Source organism: Taurulus bubalis (assembly GCF_910589615.1).
Source record: "Taurulus bubalis genome assembly, chromosome: 7".
Classification (NCBI taxonomy): domain Eukaryota; kingdom Metazoa; phylum Chordata; class Actinopteri; order Perciformes; family Cottidae; genus Taurulus; species Taurulus bubalis.
Window position 1 is genome coordinate 7,907,640 of NC_136595.1, and position 16,218 is coordinate 7,923,857.

General features: G+C 42.2%; 1 protein-coding gene across 1 annotated transcript in view; it reads right to left on the reverse strand.

The window, feature by feature from the left end:
• Window positions 1-1,513: 1,513 nt before the first annotated feature.
• Window positions 1,514-16,218, reverse strand: part of LOC306739028 (tensin-3-like) — a gene marked incomplete at its 5' end in the record, with an annotated part of 37,451 nt that continues 22,746 nt past the window's right edge. The window contains 11 exons of the mRNA XM_079220969.1: window positions 1,514-2,759; window positions 3,103-3,132; window positions 3,824-3,892; window positions 3,979-4,147; window positions 4,329-4,406; window positions 4,833-4,910; window positions 5,655-5,750; window positions 6,245-6,376; window positions 6,532-6,615; window positions 7,502-7,959; window positions 8,162-8,321. Of these exons, the coding sequence (XP_079077095.1) occupies window positions 2,618-2,759; window positions 3,103-3,132; window positions 3,824-3,892; window positions 3,979-4,147; window positions 4,329-4,406; window positions 4,833-4,910; window positions 5,655-5,750; window positions 6,245-6,376; window positions 6,532-6,615; window positions 7,502-7,959; window positions 8,162-8,321 (1,496 nt within the window). The 3' untranslated portion in view covers window positions 1,514-2,617. The remainder of the gene's footprint in view (window positions 2,760-3,102; window positions 3,133-3,823; window positions 3,893-3,978; window positions 4,148-4,328; window positions 4,407-4,832; window positions 4,911-5,654; window positions 5,751-6,244; window positions 6,377-6,531; window positions 6,616-7,501; window positions 7,960-8,161; window positions 8,322-16,218) is intronic.

Consider the following 16,218-nt stretch of genomic DNA (forward strand, 5'->3'; position numbering starts at 1 on the left):
CACACACACACACACACACACGCTTGGACCTACTTTGACATTGCCAAGTTCTTTCTGCTCGGCTCCATCTGCAACTGCTTCTTGCTATTAAAACTAGTGTGAGTATAAAAGCCAATAGGAAGAGAATAACTGAAGTTGAGTATATTCAAAATAGTCTAGTGAGAGCTTAACTAATCGGTACTTGGATTCATTATGACGTGTGAACATTTGGTGGCTGATTACTGCCATCTATTAGCAAAACTGTAAACTACAACTTTAGATTTTAAAGGGTCAACTCGCCACAGAATCCTAAAACACTGTATTCTCTCACATAGTTTCAGGGTTCTTACAGTCATGGGAAACCTGGAAAAGTCATGGAATTTAAAAAAAGTTATTTCCAGGCCTGGAAAAGTCCTTGGAAAAAATTAAATCCCCAAAGTTTTGGAAAAGTCATGGATATGTGTTTTATTTAGATGTTCATGACGTTCATTTACGCTGAGTTTGAAATAATTAATATGCTTTTAAAGAAAGACGCTCAAAATTTAAGCAGGCATACATACAGGCATCTATATAAATGTTTATTCTTTTAATCAAACTATTGTCTCTCATTCATTTGTGTCATTAAGGTTTACTGTGTGCTTTGGAATTCTCATTGTTTGTTTAAATACTACATTTTCTCACTTTTTCATGTGTACACCGAGATTTGGAAATGTGGTTTAAAGTCATGGAAATCCATTTGTCAAAATGTGTATGAACCCTGTAGTTTATCTACACATGAAAATATAGTTTTAGTGTTATTTGTCGAGGTTGTGAAACACTTGTTTTAAACTTGACTTATTGTCAAGGAATTGATCCGTATCATAGCCGGACATACCTTCTTCCTCTGAGTCATAAAGCTCTTTTGTTGTCCAGAAACTATTAAAAACACATCAATGAGTCACACTGTTGCGGTGGGTGACATGTTCCTTCATCACTAGGAACACACACACACTGTAATTTATTTTGACTCAATCCCACACACACCGTCCTCCTGCCCCCAATACTGACTCGCTAATTTTTTTCTTGTATATATATAAATATATATGTGTGTGTGTGTGTGTTTTAAAGAATGGGCTTGGGCCATTTAAACCAAAGATGCCATTCTCCTCCGTTATACCACAGAGCAAGAAGATTAATAGCGGAAATCTCAGTGATTGATATCCCAAAACCAGGACATATCTTCTGTGTGATCAATGTTTTGATCCAACCGGAAGTGGATATTACCATTCATGTGCGTTGTTTCGAGCCTTTTGGCCTAAATCCTTTCTAACATGCTTTTTGCTCGTGTGAATACAAGAAGAAGTGTCACTGTGACCATATTAACGTAGTTGCAGATCCCGTGGCGATTATGAGGAGGGTTGGGTCGCCACCAAATTAGTTTTATAATTAAAAACGCTGATCATAAAATCAAGACGTGGTCAAATAAAACCCAACAATCTGCAAGCCTGGATACCACTGGAAGTAAATGAGAAAATGTGTTTTTCTTTATGGGACTTTGGCGCACCAACGCTTTAATGTTATCTCAGAACTAGAGAGGCCTCGATGAATGATCAACGTTCATTTACAAAACAAGACGCCTGTGACGAACAGAGGAAGCTGTGAAAGGAAATAATTCTGAGGTGTGACATTTCTCACAGTGACTGTATTTGATCTCTTATTAGAGAAATCTAAATAACGTTTTTCATGGCACAATAACTGTACATAAAATCTGTATTGAGTTACGGTAAAAGAAACATATTGACATCTATATTAGTAATACAACAAGTATACACGGGCAGCGTATGTAGTATCTTACTGTTATGTAAAGTACTTCAACAATATGTGAAATAAACGTATACATTCTAAGGTTCACTGCCTTTAAACCTAATGTACAGTATGTTAATATACAAAAATATATGACACGTATATTTAGGAAAAGGAAAGACATTTACACATCTGTAAAAAGGGATAAATACTATAAACACAACACAATAAATCCATCTTAAGTACAAGGCAACCACGTTGGCTTTGTCATGTGACGATATCATTGGTTTTGTTTTAACATACAAGAATGGGCCTGTGGCTCGCACAAAAGTGATGTTGATACCTGATTTACACATGTTACCAACAAAAAAAAGCTTTTAGAGTTATAGTCAGACTAAAAAATGTCCATCTGCAGAATATCATATATCCTCCAGGTTTGATCAGAAGTAAATGTGTTGTATTTTCTGGCTATGACTGCCAGCAGAAAGCAAAGTCCGTACATTTAGAGTATATTTGAAGATACAGTCAGATGTTTATACTAGATGGGGAAATGGTTTTAAGTTATACACATTTCATTTTAAAAAATCCCAAGGATCCATCTTAAAGCCTCCTGCTGATGAGTTAAACTTTATACATGACAAGCTTGGCTCCCTCTGGTGGCGGCATCCTTTAGTGCAGTCAGTACAAAATTAGTTCATCCGTGAGGCTGGACCATCAGGACGTGTGTGGGTTCATAGTTTTTTGGCTCTTGGGAGGAAGAGTTTGTTTATTCATTTTTTTTAGATCCGCACTCATATGTATACATTGTCGGGGTTGGACGTCGATCCCCAGTCCAGGCTCTTCACTTTCTTTCTCCTCACTTCTTGTGTGACCCGATCATGACTTTCGAGACGAAGTTGACGATGGCGCTCGCCGGCTGCTCGGGGTCGTGTTCAGCAAACAGGTGGCACATATTTTCAGTCTCACTCTGAGATTTCCGAGCTACAAATCCAAAGATCCTGGAAGGAAGGGGCAGAGACGGAGAGGAATGAGCTGAACTACATTTGACCTATTTCAAATTACAATGGTGAGCAGGTAGAAGTCCAGTGTCTGGAGTATCCCTCTTTGCAGGCCTAAGATACTAAAAGGTTCATTTATATATATATATCTTTTATCTCTCTCTCTCTCTCTCTCTCTCTCTCTCTCTCTCCAAACATAGCAGCATAGGAAAGTGTCGACATGTGACCCACAGCCTTACTTCACGACACAAAGAAACCTCAATCTCTTTACAGCCGTCTTTCAACCACCTACATCTTAAATGGGTGAAGGTGGCAATACATACGGTGGAGAAAAGGCACTTACTTTGCAGTGGAAGCGCTGCCTCGTGTCCATCTGTTTGAGACAGAATAACACAAGTTATCACACTGTTGTGGGCCATCATGAAGGTAAACATCTATATTTCACATATACACATTACTATTACAATATACATGAAAGACAGTCCTTACGAAATAAGATAATCCTTTATTAGTCCCTCAGTGGGGAAATTGCGGGAATACAGCGGCCTTGCATACAATAGAGACACATCGTAAAAAAAAAGTAATATAAATAAAATAACAATAAACAGTAGTAAAACAGTAACTAAAGCGGGACAGGTACCAATAATAATATACAGTATTGCAATTTTAGTACATTTTTGCAATCATATAGCGTCATATCATATATCTTATATAGCGTGTGATACAATATGTATTATGACTCCTTAGTAGACCTTGTGTGGTACTTTGCTGCTAATAAAGCCCTCCAGTTGTTTGAAAATACAGGCTCTGATCTGATATGTCAATCGAAAATCTCCTTTCTTGCTATGAAGGAACAACAGTGTGTTTTCCCAAATTTAGCATGCAGCAAAAATCAGTGTTACCCAATGATAGACAGAAAAAAAGGTATTGCTGAATTGCCAAATTATTGTAGGACGGGCCATCAGCTAATCATTAACATTGTCTTTACCTGTGAATGACATTTTAAGAGGACTGTGCAGTTTATTACGTAAATGTGAATATGAATAACAACATAGGATGCTCACTTCCTGCCCTGTGGGTCCAGAGAACAGAAGATGACGGTGTTGACCGCGTAGTGTCTCCTGAAAAACAACCTGCAGGAACAAACAGAGGCGTTTCTGTGTGAACATGTGGATCTGCTCCCGTGTCTCTGTTCTCTAATACATGTGTGCACACTCACTTCCTCTGGTTGTCAGTGAGCGTGATCCCCTGTGCCGACACCTTGAAGTGGACGGCGGTGGACGCCGGAGGCGGGTCCATGGCGAGGGTCAGCGTGGTCGCCTTCTGAACCGCCTGATGTCCTGTCAGAGACTCCAGCTCCACGGTGCCCAGGTACCACACGTTACACGCTACAACGGGGCGGGAAGGAACAAAGTGAAAGAGCGGTTCGCCACATAATGGACATTTTAAAAGTTATCATCCACTGAAACAGAGCTACGGCGTTTTGTTGTAGATAATACGTGAATGTCCTGAACACACAAGTCAAACAAACACACAGATTTGGGAACATATGTGGTGTCTGTCCCGTACCTGCTCCCTGTTTGAGGAGCTCAGCTGCTGAATTTGTTGCTGTCTGTGCAGGCGAGTCATTCAGCTCCTCCAGCGGGTCTGAAAGCAACGACACACGGAGAGTTACTGATGAGAAACGCACACATTTCATCTATGCACGCTAACGAGACACACACACACACACACAAACACACACACACACACACGTAAGGCTGGGAATTGCAATTACAATTTGATTAAAGTTTTTAAAAAAAACGTTTGATGAGGTTGACAAATAGAAATCTCCAGAATGGCATTACACAATGACTCTCTTTTTACTTTCATTCATTCATTCATTAATTTTGTGGCTGCAGCTGAGTTTATACTGTTCATACATCTGTGTCGTTGCCTCGGTGAAGTTGTATTCTGCTGTTAACGTGTCTGGTTATTGAATGTATGTGAGCTTTGTCTCTTGTTCTGGTTAATCCAAGTGAGGAAGTTGTATATTTATACGTGCTAATCAGATGTCTGCACAGTGCTGCTTACCTTTGTCAGGCAGGATGAGCTTACAGGGCAGAGCCAGAGGGGTGATGGAGTGCTGACACACCAGAGCTGTGAGACTTCCTGGCAGGAAAAAACAAAAAAAACACTAAATGAACATTTCACAAACAGCCTCACTATCCAGACACATGACGCATGTGATGCGCAGTGAAGCCAGCTGCACCTCATTATGCTGACCAGTAGAGGGCGATACCGCGTCAGCTCAGTGCTTCACCAATTCTGTACTTTATTGGAGAGCGCTTGTACTTTACTGTAACAATTAGTATTGCTGTTTGATGCTTTTCTCCCACTACTGTTCAGAGGGAAATGTTCTTATTACTCTTCAACGCTTATTGGTTTTACAGATCAGTTACTTCCTGATAATAACAGATCTTTAAAATAAAGCACTTTGCAGATAAACATTATATAAAGCAAGAGAGAAGTTCTTAATAAAGGATGCTATGCAGCAGATGGATACCACATTGTAATTCTGCTGACAGAGTAATAACACAACAGTCAATATGACTTTGGCATGTTGTGTTGTTTACGTCGCTTCTAGTTGTTATTCATATTTCCCACTCGGCTGACAAGAAACCCAGTGCAATAATCATGTGTTCAAGACTCTTTGATTGTGTTTGACGTATTACAAATACGTTGATCATTCACGTATTTGTGTTTTTATTCTGTATAATGCTTTGAAGGGGTGATGTGATCACATACACGTACATTTAGCTGTACTACGAGGACTTTTAGAATTAGATATTGGATAAACTGTCACCAAATGTGATACATGATTTCAGACTGTCGGTAAAGGTTCAGTATTCTCACCAAAGTACGGCTCATTGGGGCAGCCCTTAAGACGAACTCCTTTCTGCGAGCACTCGATCAGGAAGTGTCTCACCAGCTCATTGGACAGGTCTCCCGCTGCAGAAACACACAACAAAGCTGCATATTTGAGTATATTTTAGCACATTTGCCTACATATGTTGTTACTGACTGTAAGATGGAACCTTTTATTGAAATTTACACACGAAAAAATAATATTCTATGAATAAAAAAAAGAGCATTAAATCCCTCCGTCTTCATAGCAGTCATATTCAGAGAAAATATCACTTCAAAAATGAAATACAGTAGATCCCATTGTAGAACACACAGTGAAAGGAAGCACTTTAAAATGTAAGCGTGCGCTGCTTTCTTTTGTGTTAGACGTGTAGGTGTAAAACACAGTAGAATTGTTTGTAACTTTGATCAATTCACAAATATTTTTTTTATCTATAGAAATCACACGTATGTATTTAGAAATCACCACTGAAAGCTGCATATATTTTCTCCCAATAAAAGACAGTTTCTGTGAGGAAAAACTAAAAAAAACATGGTTGCAGGAATCAAATCCAGGGAAAAGGTGACACTCAGCCTACCTTTCTTACTCTGTTGTAGCACGGACGGAGGGGGTGTGGCCACCTTCATAGCCAACCCATACGCCCCGCGAAATGAATGGCTGTCTCTGACAATGAACGAGCCCGGCTCTTTGTCCTTTAGCACTGTGATGGCTGCTCAGTAGGTCAACAGGAAGAGGAAACAGCGGGAAGCTAAAGTTAGAATCATCATGTTCACACTGCACAAGGAGCAACGCATTGCACAGGGAGCGTATTATTATCTGTGTGGAAGTGTCCGCTTGGCTCTCCTGTCCAACACCAATATTTACCTTGGTCTCTGGAAATGTCGGGCTTGTACCAGAACTTGGAAGTATCTTGAACAAACTTCACGGTGTCCTGCTTGCTGCCAAAGTCTGCAAGGCACCGATTAAGAGTCAACGTTAGGTTTCAGACTGGCTTTGGCCCAAATATGACAAGACAGGGCGGAGAAAATAAAGTCTGGTTAAAGGGTCAGTACACCCAAATGACAAATATCACTCAGCCCTATTTATATATAAGCAACGCTGTTTGTGGTTCTAAAACCAGGGAAAATGTTAAAAACTCAACTTGTAGTTACAATAACGACGTCGCAGTTACTCACGAGAATCCAAAGAAGAGATACGATGGAGTATAAGATATATTCAAAATATTACATGTGGTTTTCCAGAACATTAAAACACATTTATTGTAATATTATGATGTTTTCTTATCAAATTGACTTTTATTAAACTTTATTCTCAAAATATCAGATTTATATCCTCAAACCGTAACCGAGACGATGTTTCTAAAACGACAAAGCCGCTGCTACATTTTCCAATGTTTTTCGTGTGTTTATGGCCATTTTTTAGTGGACTTTAGCATAAAAGTGTTCCTGAACTGAATTATTTTAATAGGCACATAGTTATTGGTACAATTGTATGGCATTCTGGAGAAGTCTGGAGAAGAGGAAAAATGTATTTTTCATCATTGCAAACGATTGCCTCCATTGTTGTGTCAAACTAAAAGTCACCAAGACTCCATCTGCTGTGCATTAGTACATCATATAATAGTAACTGCCACTCATTTTTAGCCAGGACTAGTTCTGTTTCCTTTTTAATTAATTCAATTAAAATTCTTGAGATTGATCCAGTTTTGTTGAGAGACTGAAGAATGTTCAATGTTTTCTATCAGTCTATGTTTTGCTATTTCTAAGAGTGAAGTAAGAGTGAAGTAAATGTATTAATGGCAGAGACAGAGAGAGAGCAATCTGTGACCGTATACCTGCTCCAGGCGACGGGGCCCCGCTGAGTCCCCTGAGGGGGTCGGGGGTCATGGAGGGTGAGAAAGGGATGCTGAGACTGCTGCCACTGTGAGGGCTGGAAAACCCGCTTAGAGACGGGGAGCAGGAGCCAAGCTCCGCCCCCTCGCCCCCTCTCCTCTTCTCGGGCAGCAGCGGAGGGAGGCCCCCGTCTCCCCCGAGGTTCAGACTCCCGAGGCCCTCCATGGCCTCCAGCAGGCTGTGCTCCAGGCCGCCGTTCCCCATCAACAACAACGAGGCCAAGTCCGTGCTGTCTGTCTCCCGGCGGACCCCCGGTCCTCCACCCAGGCCTCTCAGAGCCCCCCGGGGAGAGCTGTGGGCATTGGGAGTGCTGAGGGAGAGGGGCGGTGAGGGCTGGAGGCGATACGGGGAGTTCAGGGAGTTTGGAGTCCGGTCATGCCACACAGGGGGAGGAGTGGAGCTGCAGGAGGGAAGTAGGGAGGAGGAGAGGTAGAAAGGCGTGCAAGGGTTCAAACAATCAGTAATCGTGTCAATATTTTGAACAGACATTCAAATGGGAACTTTTTACATTATTGTGGTTATGTTGCATCATGCGGTGCCATTAGCCGGCCCTCACGTTGCACACTGTTGTATACACACCAGAAACAGACCGATGAGCGTACCTGTCTGCGTGCGGGACGGGGCTGATGTCGGAGGACATGGAGCACATGGAGCCAAAGATCCTCTGACAGGAAGCGGAGGTGACCGACACCTCGGATCTGAACAGCTCTCCCTCTGTGGAGCCGCCGGCGTGGTTCAGACTGTCCAGGAAACTCCGGGAATCTGATGAAGAGACGCAAGAACAACTCTCTTTTACTGCGCAGTCGAATACTAACCAGGCGTACTGGACGTGACTTTGTCCCATAAACTATAATAACTGCCTACGACTACTAACTGCTACGTGTGTTTGCTGTTGTCCAACCTTTGTTTGGATTATGAAACATCTACGTGTATCAACAGAGTAGAACCCCACCCGTCAACAGATATTAGTGCGTTTCTTTAAACTTTAAGGAATGAATCAGTAAGTGGAATTTTTTACAAAAAAGAAACCTTATCTATTTCATCATATTTGTCCCACAGTGTCATCTGATGTCAACGTATTGTCTAGAACTACTAAATAGTTCAATAGTTAAGACTTTTTTGTTAACCAAAATTGCGACTGTTTCTCAAAATCTATAGTGTGTTTGATTCAGCAAGATTTGAAGAAGTCTAAATTGAGCATCCTCATATTGACATTCTTGACATTGTCTAAATGGGTCCCATCTAATAACATAGTGCTCACCGAACCCTCAGCCAACAAAGGGATATTTCCTGTTACCCTCGTCTCCTACTCCTTAGAAAACCAGAGCCCGCCACTGGACTCACTGGCAGGCGACTATTTGCTCGTAGGAAAGAGCTAGGCCAGCTGTTTCCACCTCCCATCACTCTTTATGCTAAGCTAGGTCACCGCTACAGATCCATAATTATCATTTTTTTTTTTTTAAGCTTACATTAGAGACTTTGTACAAACTGCATCTGCGTCATTACAATCATGACAGGAGCAGAGGTGTGTGTGTGTGTGTGTGTGTGTGTGTGTGTGTGTGTGTGAGTGTGTGTGTGTGTGTGTGTGTGTGTGAGTGTGGGGGGGGGGGGGGGGGGGGGGGGCACTCCAAACAACCCAACATGACATTCTGACAACACAGTGTGTCATTCAGTAAACACGAGGACAGGCCTCCTCAGGCCACAGACGGGCCTGTGAAGTACGATGAGTCACCGTGTAAAGAGTCGTTCATTATAAAGAGCTCCTTGTTCTCCCCCACCCCACCACCACCCCTCCTCTCCTCTTCTCTTCCGCTCCTTCCCTCCATTCAAGCACTCTGAGATGGAGGGATTTGGACTCAGCTTTGTCTGTGATCGTACTGGACGAGCTGCATCGTCTCGAGTGGATTATATAATCACACGTGGGCTGTTGATGAATTTGAAGAATTTTGGAGCGTTGCATGATGCACTGGCAACACACACACACACACACACACACACACACACACACACACACACACACACTAGACATCAGAAATTACACTTTTTAGTTACACTTGTAGTTTCTTGTTACTTTGCTGATTAAGATTCTCCACATTAATGATCAAAGAGATTCTACTTAACAAGCATGTCTACTTTTGATATTTAAAGCATTTTATTGATGAATGCTCAATTTTGATTTCAGAATCACACAAGCTGCGATAAAAAAAAAAGACCCAAGGGTCCCAAAACTCCAGCTACACTGTGTGTCAATTGATTTTTGATAATTTAATTAATTATTGTACGATGACAATTCAATAGGCACCGTCGGTTTTAGCTCATTATCCCTGCCGTTGCTACTTTCGCTTAAGTAAAGGATCTGAATAGTTCCTCTGCCACCGATTAATTGTTTGAGGTTCGACTCGACTTTCCCACGGCTGAACGTTCCCCCACTCGTTTCTTTAGTGGCAGCATTATGTGCGGTGTATCAAATATCCACAAGTGTGACTTCCTGGCAGATCTTTGGATACCGAAGACTCTTTAAACTTTTTACTACAAGATATGTTTTGTTTGTCAAGTGTCTATCTGGCTCTCAGCTCATCAACTTATTTATTATAGTAGCACACAAAACATGAATTGGTTTAATAACAACCATTGTACAACCTAGTACATTTACTCTGGATTTGGAGATACTTTTTTGTGTGTTTTTGTTTTACTTTTTACTCACTGCCTGAGGTTACTATTTCTAAGGCAGATTAAAAGTTTGACGTACAAAACATTTGATAATTGTAATAATTATATGATCAATTGCTGAGGGTTCAACATGAATTTGGCTCTACTTGGGCCTGTGTTGCTTCCATTAAAGCATTCATGATGTAACACGTTGTACACGCAGCAATATCTTGCTTTAATGCGTTTGAATCTTAATTTTCATTGCAGCACTTTTGCTTGAGAAGGAATTTTTGTTTTACATTTTTATATTGCGAAAGTTAACTTCAGGATCTCAGCACTGCACCCATCACTGTTTATCTGTTTACCCTTTTTTGTGTATAATTGCACATTTTTATTTATTTTAGTCTAATTAAAAAAACAAAGTTATGATGGTTTGGGGCCATCTGACATCTAATACCCCACACACAGACCGTGCACCCTCAGGGGTTAAAGGTCAAGAGCACTGAGCAGGTTACGTTGTGGTCTGCCTCCGATTTGACCCAAACCTCTCGTCACTGACACGCAGACTCAAAGCTCAGAAAACAAGATGACCGTAGTGAAAGGTGCTGTTGCTCCATGAAGACAGCAAACACAACGTGAGGGGAATGCGCTGAGGAGTCCTCCAACATTCCCACAGACAGTCGCCGTCAGCTTCTCTCTCCTGGGACGTTTCTCAGAGAGCAGCCTGGCTTCGTCTCTCTCTGTTCCCACGGCTGACTGTCCTCTCTGTGGGTTTGTCACATCTGCTGCTCGCAGCTCATCCAGTTAATTACAGAACAGCCCAAACTGTGGCAACACTGGCGGACCTCACCCCGACCTCTGACCTCAGACCTCAGACCTCAGACCAGAAGCTCTGTGAGGCTTAGCCGGTCGTTATTACACCCTGATACACCTCTCACCTCCTGTATCCACGCCGCACAGTATCCATAGCTACTCACTTTCATCTGGAGAGAGGACCGAGAGAGAGAGAGAGAGAGAGAGAGAGAGAGAGAGAGAAAAGCTCCCAGTGTGCCCAGCGTCAAATAGATGGGGCCACAGAAGCAATTTCCTTAATGCACTATATATATATATATATATATATATATATATATATATATATAAAAAAGAACAAACATGACATTTTCTCCAAATTCTCTCTCTCTCTCTCTCTCTCTCTGGAAACAGGTCCACATGTAACCAGGGCGACATCATTTGTTGGAGTCACACTCACAGCTGTTTTCTGATCTTGCAATGCCATGATTAAGGCTTGGTGAGGGTTAGGCATATAAACTTGGTTCGGGTTGGGGAAGGATAATTGCTCGGGTTAGAATAAGTACTTCATTAGCTTCGTCGTCATGGTGACAATAGCAACCACGTTAGGTTGGGGAGCGATCGTGGTCGTGGTAATGAGAGACTAATGTCTGCTGGAGGCAGGAAGCAAACAGCAGCTTCTGCTGTTTCTCTCGTCTGGGGTTCGGAAATCCAGTCGGGTTGTTTACTGTATGCTGTCCCCGTTAAATAAACAAGTAAATACATACAAATAAAAAAAGTGATACTCTTTAGTTTTTCTGTACATTGTTTTCTCCTCACTTGTGCAGCTCTGAGTGAGTACAAAAGCTCTTCAGTCCGGGTCGAACCGTGCAAAAAACAATTCCAGATGGCACAGACCCAAGTGGGCACGACTGCCAACCTCCACCAGCCAATAGCCCCCGCCCATAACACTCACACACACACACACACACACACACGGTTATATAGCTCAGACTGAATGTGTGCATACCTTCATGCTTCGTATAGACATAATCCTATTAATCAATCAAACCGCAGTGAGGTCATCTGGAGCTAATATTTCTCTTCATACTCCTCACCTCAGACCAAGCAGGTGGTTGCATAAACAGAATGGTATGAAAGGCAAGATGAGAAACATGCAGTCGCCACATGTTCGGTGCAGCTAAAGAGCTCCTGTGTTGTGTTGTGACAAAGGAACGCTTCTCTCTTTATTCCTCCCTCTCACGCGTCCAAACATTTACTCTCTGAGCAGCATCGCATTAGACAGAAGGGTGAGCCTACACACATGCATAAACACAGGGATGCATGTGGAGTTATGCAGAACAACAGTGGGTTCGCAGACTCCCTGCTGACCACAGGAATGTGAGTGCAAGCACTTTGTATGCACACACACACACACACACACGCACACACAGACTGAGGCTGACAGGTCTGAAGGTCTGCGGCATGTTACAGCTGTTCACAGCGATCACAGGCTTCGGCTTCTCAGGGGATGAAGGGAAAAGGGAGCGAAAGAGCAACTCTTGAGAGGAAATAGGAACACAATGAGGAGGAAGACACCTGCTGTGATCCTTAGGCCCACAAGGATTATTGTTTTTTAAATGAAGTTCTTATTCAAATACACGGTAAATTAAAATGCCGGATATCACTCGAACTCTCTGAGACAGAGAGCAACATAATCATCCCACTGCTCTCATGTTTGTGTCCACAAACAGAATAGAAGTCCATCTTTTACTCTCCTTTTAGCTCCGATCATCCGCCAATAAACAAATCGGACTCTTCAGCCGCTAAATGCTCCACGTTCTTCACCAGCTAGTCTCTAACTGTGTGAATCTGCCGTTTGCTGGTTTGAAGAGCGACTGAATTACACTGTAAATGATTGTAAAAGACCAAAGAACGTTGAGCTAGAAGAGGCTTAAAGCTCAGTAGAGCTGCTTTGTGATAGTTCCTTGTGGCTCTTTCACACATCAGGTAGTTCACTGATCCTTTGGTAATATAAACGAATAAAGAATTAGAAGAGCTTAAGAACTATCTGCAGAGGACATGCCGCTCTCTCCTTGGTATCGCTTGGTGCGGCATCAGAATGCGATCAGTTGTCGCCCACTGCCCTCCCTCCTTCGGTAAAAATCAATCAGCCTCAGACCCTGCTGTGCCCCCGTCCTGCTTTACAGAAACAGAGAATTTTCTTATAAAAGAGGACAAACTAGTAGGCGGTCGTCTGTAAATCAGATTCCTCTGCTCTTTCTGGGTGTGTGACCGGACAGCTTTATCGACTCAGTGAAGTGGCAAAGGGGAAGGCTAAAGTTACGAGGCAGCTGCGGAGGGAGTGAAGTATAGCAGTGCTACAAACAAGTGGAGGGAGGGAAACGGGGTGAAGAGTAACGGCAGTGAAGGCGGTTTGAAAGAAAAGGTTATGGAAGAGAATACTGTCATCGCTGAGGTGTTTATTGGCGTCTAAAGTATTCTGGTGATAAGTTGATGGCTTTATAAAACCACAGTCAGAGATATAACTCTGACTCTCTTCATCCATCACACGGCCTGTCAGAGTTTAGGATCAGATGTGGAGATATGAAGGTTCAGTTTTCCTGAAGCTCAGTGTTTTTCATATCTGAAGGAAGGAAGGAAGTCTTAACTGCAAGAAAAAAATGGCCCAGACATTTGATCATGTTTTGAAGCTGAAGTGAAATTCCTCCGCCTTTACCCATGTGGGGAAGTGATCATGGATCACAAGTAGTTCTCCTGGTGGGTCCAAACATGTCTGTCGTTATAACATGCCGCTGTGTTGCAGGAATAACTTGTTGTTCTGAAAAAGGTCTTGGCACACGATGCTCAGCTTCACACTATCATATCTGTGACCACACAGTTTGGTTGGCTGTTCAAAGAAATAGACTTTTAAGTGGAAACAGACTTCAAGCGTTTCCCAGTGGTATTACTGAGACAACCGGATCACTGTTCGGTTCAGCCTAGATTCTAGAAGCTACCAACGACACGGGACGCACTGCATTTGGTTTTACACTACTTTGGTTGTTCCACTGTCCCGCATTTCTGCTATTGGGGGAGGTAACTGCAAAAGAAAACTTGCATGGATACTCATTGGTTGGGGATGGCTACTGATAGCGACCAGGAAAAACAAATATGCAATCCTCCTTCTGTTTTGGATTACGCAAAAGTTGATGGACCTCCTTTATGTAGTAAATCAAGCCTTCATTTCCTGGGAGATCGTATCCGATGGCAGAAAGAATAACATACTGAAAATGAGGCTTATAGGGAACCAAGATAAACACTGATGGTGTGATTTTTCTATAGCTATCACATTGAGCAATCAACATTTACTTCATAACGACAAGTTAAAGCAAAATACTTGTCTGTTGACAGTTTACGGTGGAGTTAGGATCTTTTTCATGCTGTTGAAATATCATCTCTACGTAACCTTAATGTCTTCAAACCTTTAGTTTTAATCAAGACACCAAAATCAGTGTCTACTGGGAGCTGTCCACAGTTCTGATGCCACCGGGTCACTCTGACTCCAGGTTCCTGAACTTCACTAACACTGTGTTCTTATGCCACTTTCTTTACCTGCAACTGCATCCACAGTATTTTAGGTTACACCGGCAATGATCCTCAATAGATCACTTAGACTGTGCTGGACGGTACACTAGTGATCCATGATAACATAATAGCAGAATTCTGTCGCACTGGTTTCTGTGCAACCTCCTGTTGATGTTTGACGATCACTTTGATTGGACTGTTTGACAGAGGAGTTGTCTAATTTGCTTAAACTTGTTTTGAGGGGAGTTATTTTGTATGCAAATTAATGGTCTAAGGATGGAGGCTGTCATAGAGAGATATTTAGGCTCAAGACCTCTAAATCAGAACCACCTATTTCCCTCATTTATTAAGAATCCAAAAAAGTCTGGTGTTGACAGACATTTCAAACGCCAGAATATCAACGTCAGTTAGCTCAGTGGTGAGCAGGGTCGTCCTTCAATCAGAGGATCGGCGGTCCGATCCCCGGCTTCCGAGCCCCTGTCGATGTGTCCTTGGGCAAGACACTTAACCCCAAATAGCTCCCGTAGCTGTGCATATGCGGTGTATGAATGTTGGGCAGGTGGCTCCTTAGACCCTGCCATCAGTGTGTGAATGATGACATGTAGTGTGAAAGCGCTTTGAGAAGAAGACTAGAAAAGAAGACTAGAAAAGCGCCATACAACAGTCCATTTACCATTTACATCCATTAAAAATATAGACATAAAATGATAACAAGCATTTAATACTTCTGAATATTTCTTAAATCACCAGCTCTGAGCAACTAATACCACAGCTTAACTGAAATTGGAAAGAATAAATACAATAAATAAAAACCTTTCTCACTGGTTAGGGCACAAGAAAACAAAAATAACCTTCCCACCCAACAAGAAGCCAACTAACATGAAGAGACATATCTGACTACATTGTTCTGCTTCCCTGCAGCACGTCCCATAGTCTGCGTATGGACCCCATACGGCCTGTAGCTTCAAGTGTCTTGTTGCCATGTTATCTACTGTAGTGTAGAAATACCAGACACCATTCCCTCGTTGCATGTAGTACATCTGGTTCATCTCACACTGACTGAGCTCGTGACACCACAGACCACAACATCCTTGTTTCCTTCTTTCCACTTTGGTCTCTGCGCCCTGAACTGGCCTTCTGTCCACTGTGGTGTCAACATTTTCCGTCCTTGTGGCTTAATATATTGGCCTTTTTTCGGCCCTTAATTCCCTGCAGTCCAGTGAAAGCCGAATGTTTCTCAGTTCTGCGCCTCTCAGCAGCACTCCCCAATAACTTTTTCATCTCAGAAATTATCGATTTCCCCCAATCTCTCATGTGGCAGCTAAATGTCAACCTGCTGTTCAACACTGACCAAACATTCCTGTTGTGGTGCTGAGTTATCGATTAATCTGCCAGTTATTTTCTGAATTGATTCAGAATTGTTTGGTCTACAATATGTAGTAAGATAGGGAGAAATGCTGGTCGGTAATTTCCTGGAATATATTTCATGGAATGACCTAAATGTAGCATGGTGCTAATTGAAGGGACATATGAGTTTTATTGAAATAGCTGCTCCATTTAATCCCAAAGTAAATATTCAGTATTCTTTAATTAGTATGTGTTGAATTGTGTGCCTCCCTGTCATCAAATATTAAATGTTTGCATGAAGACGTGG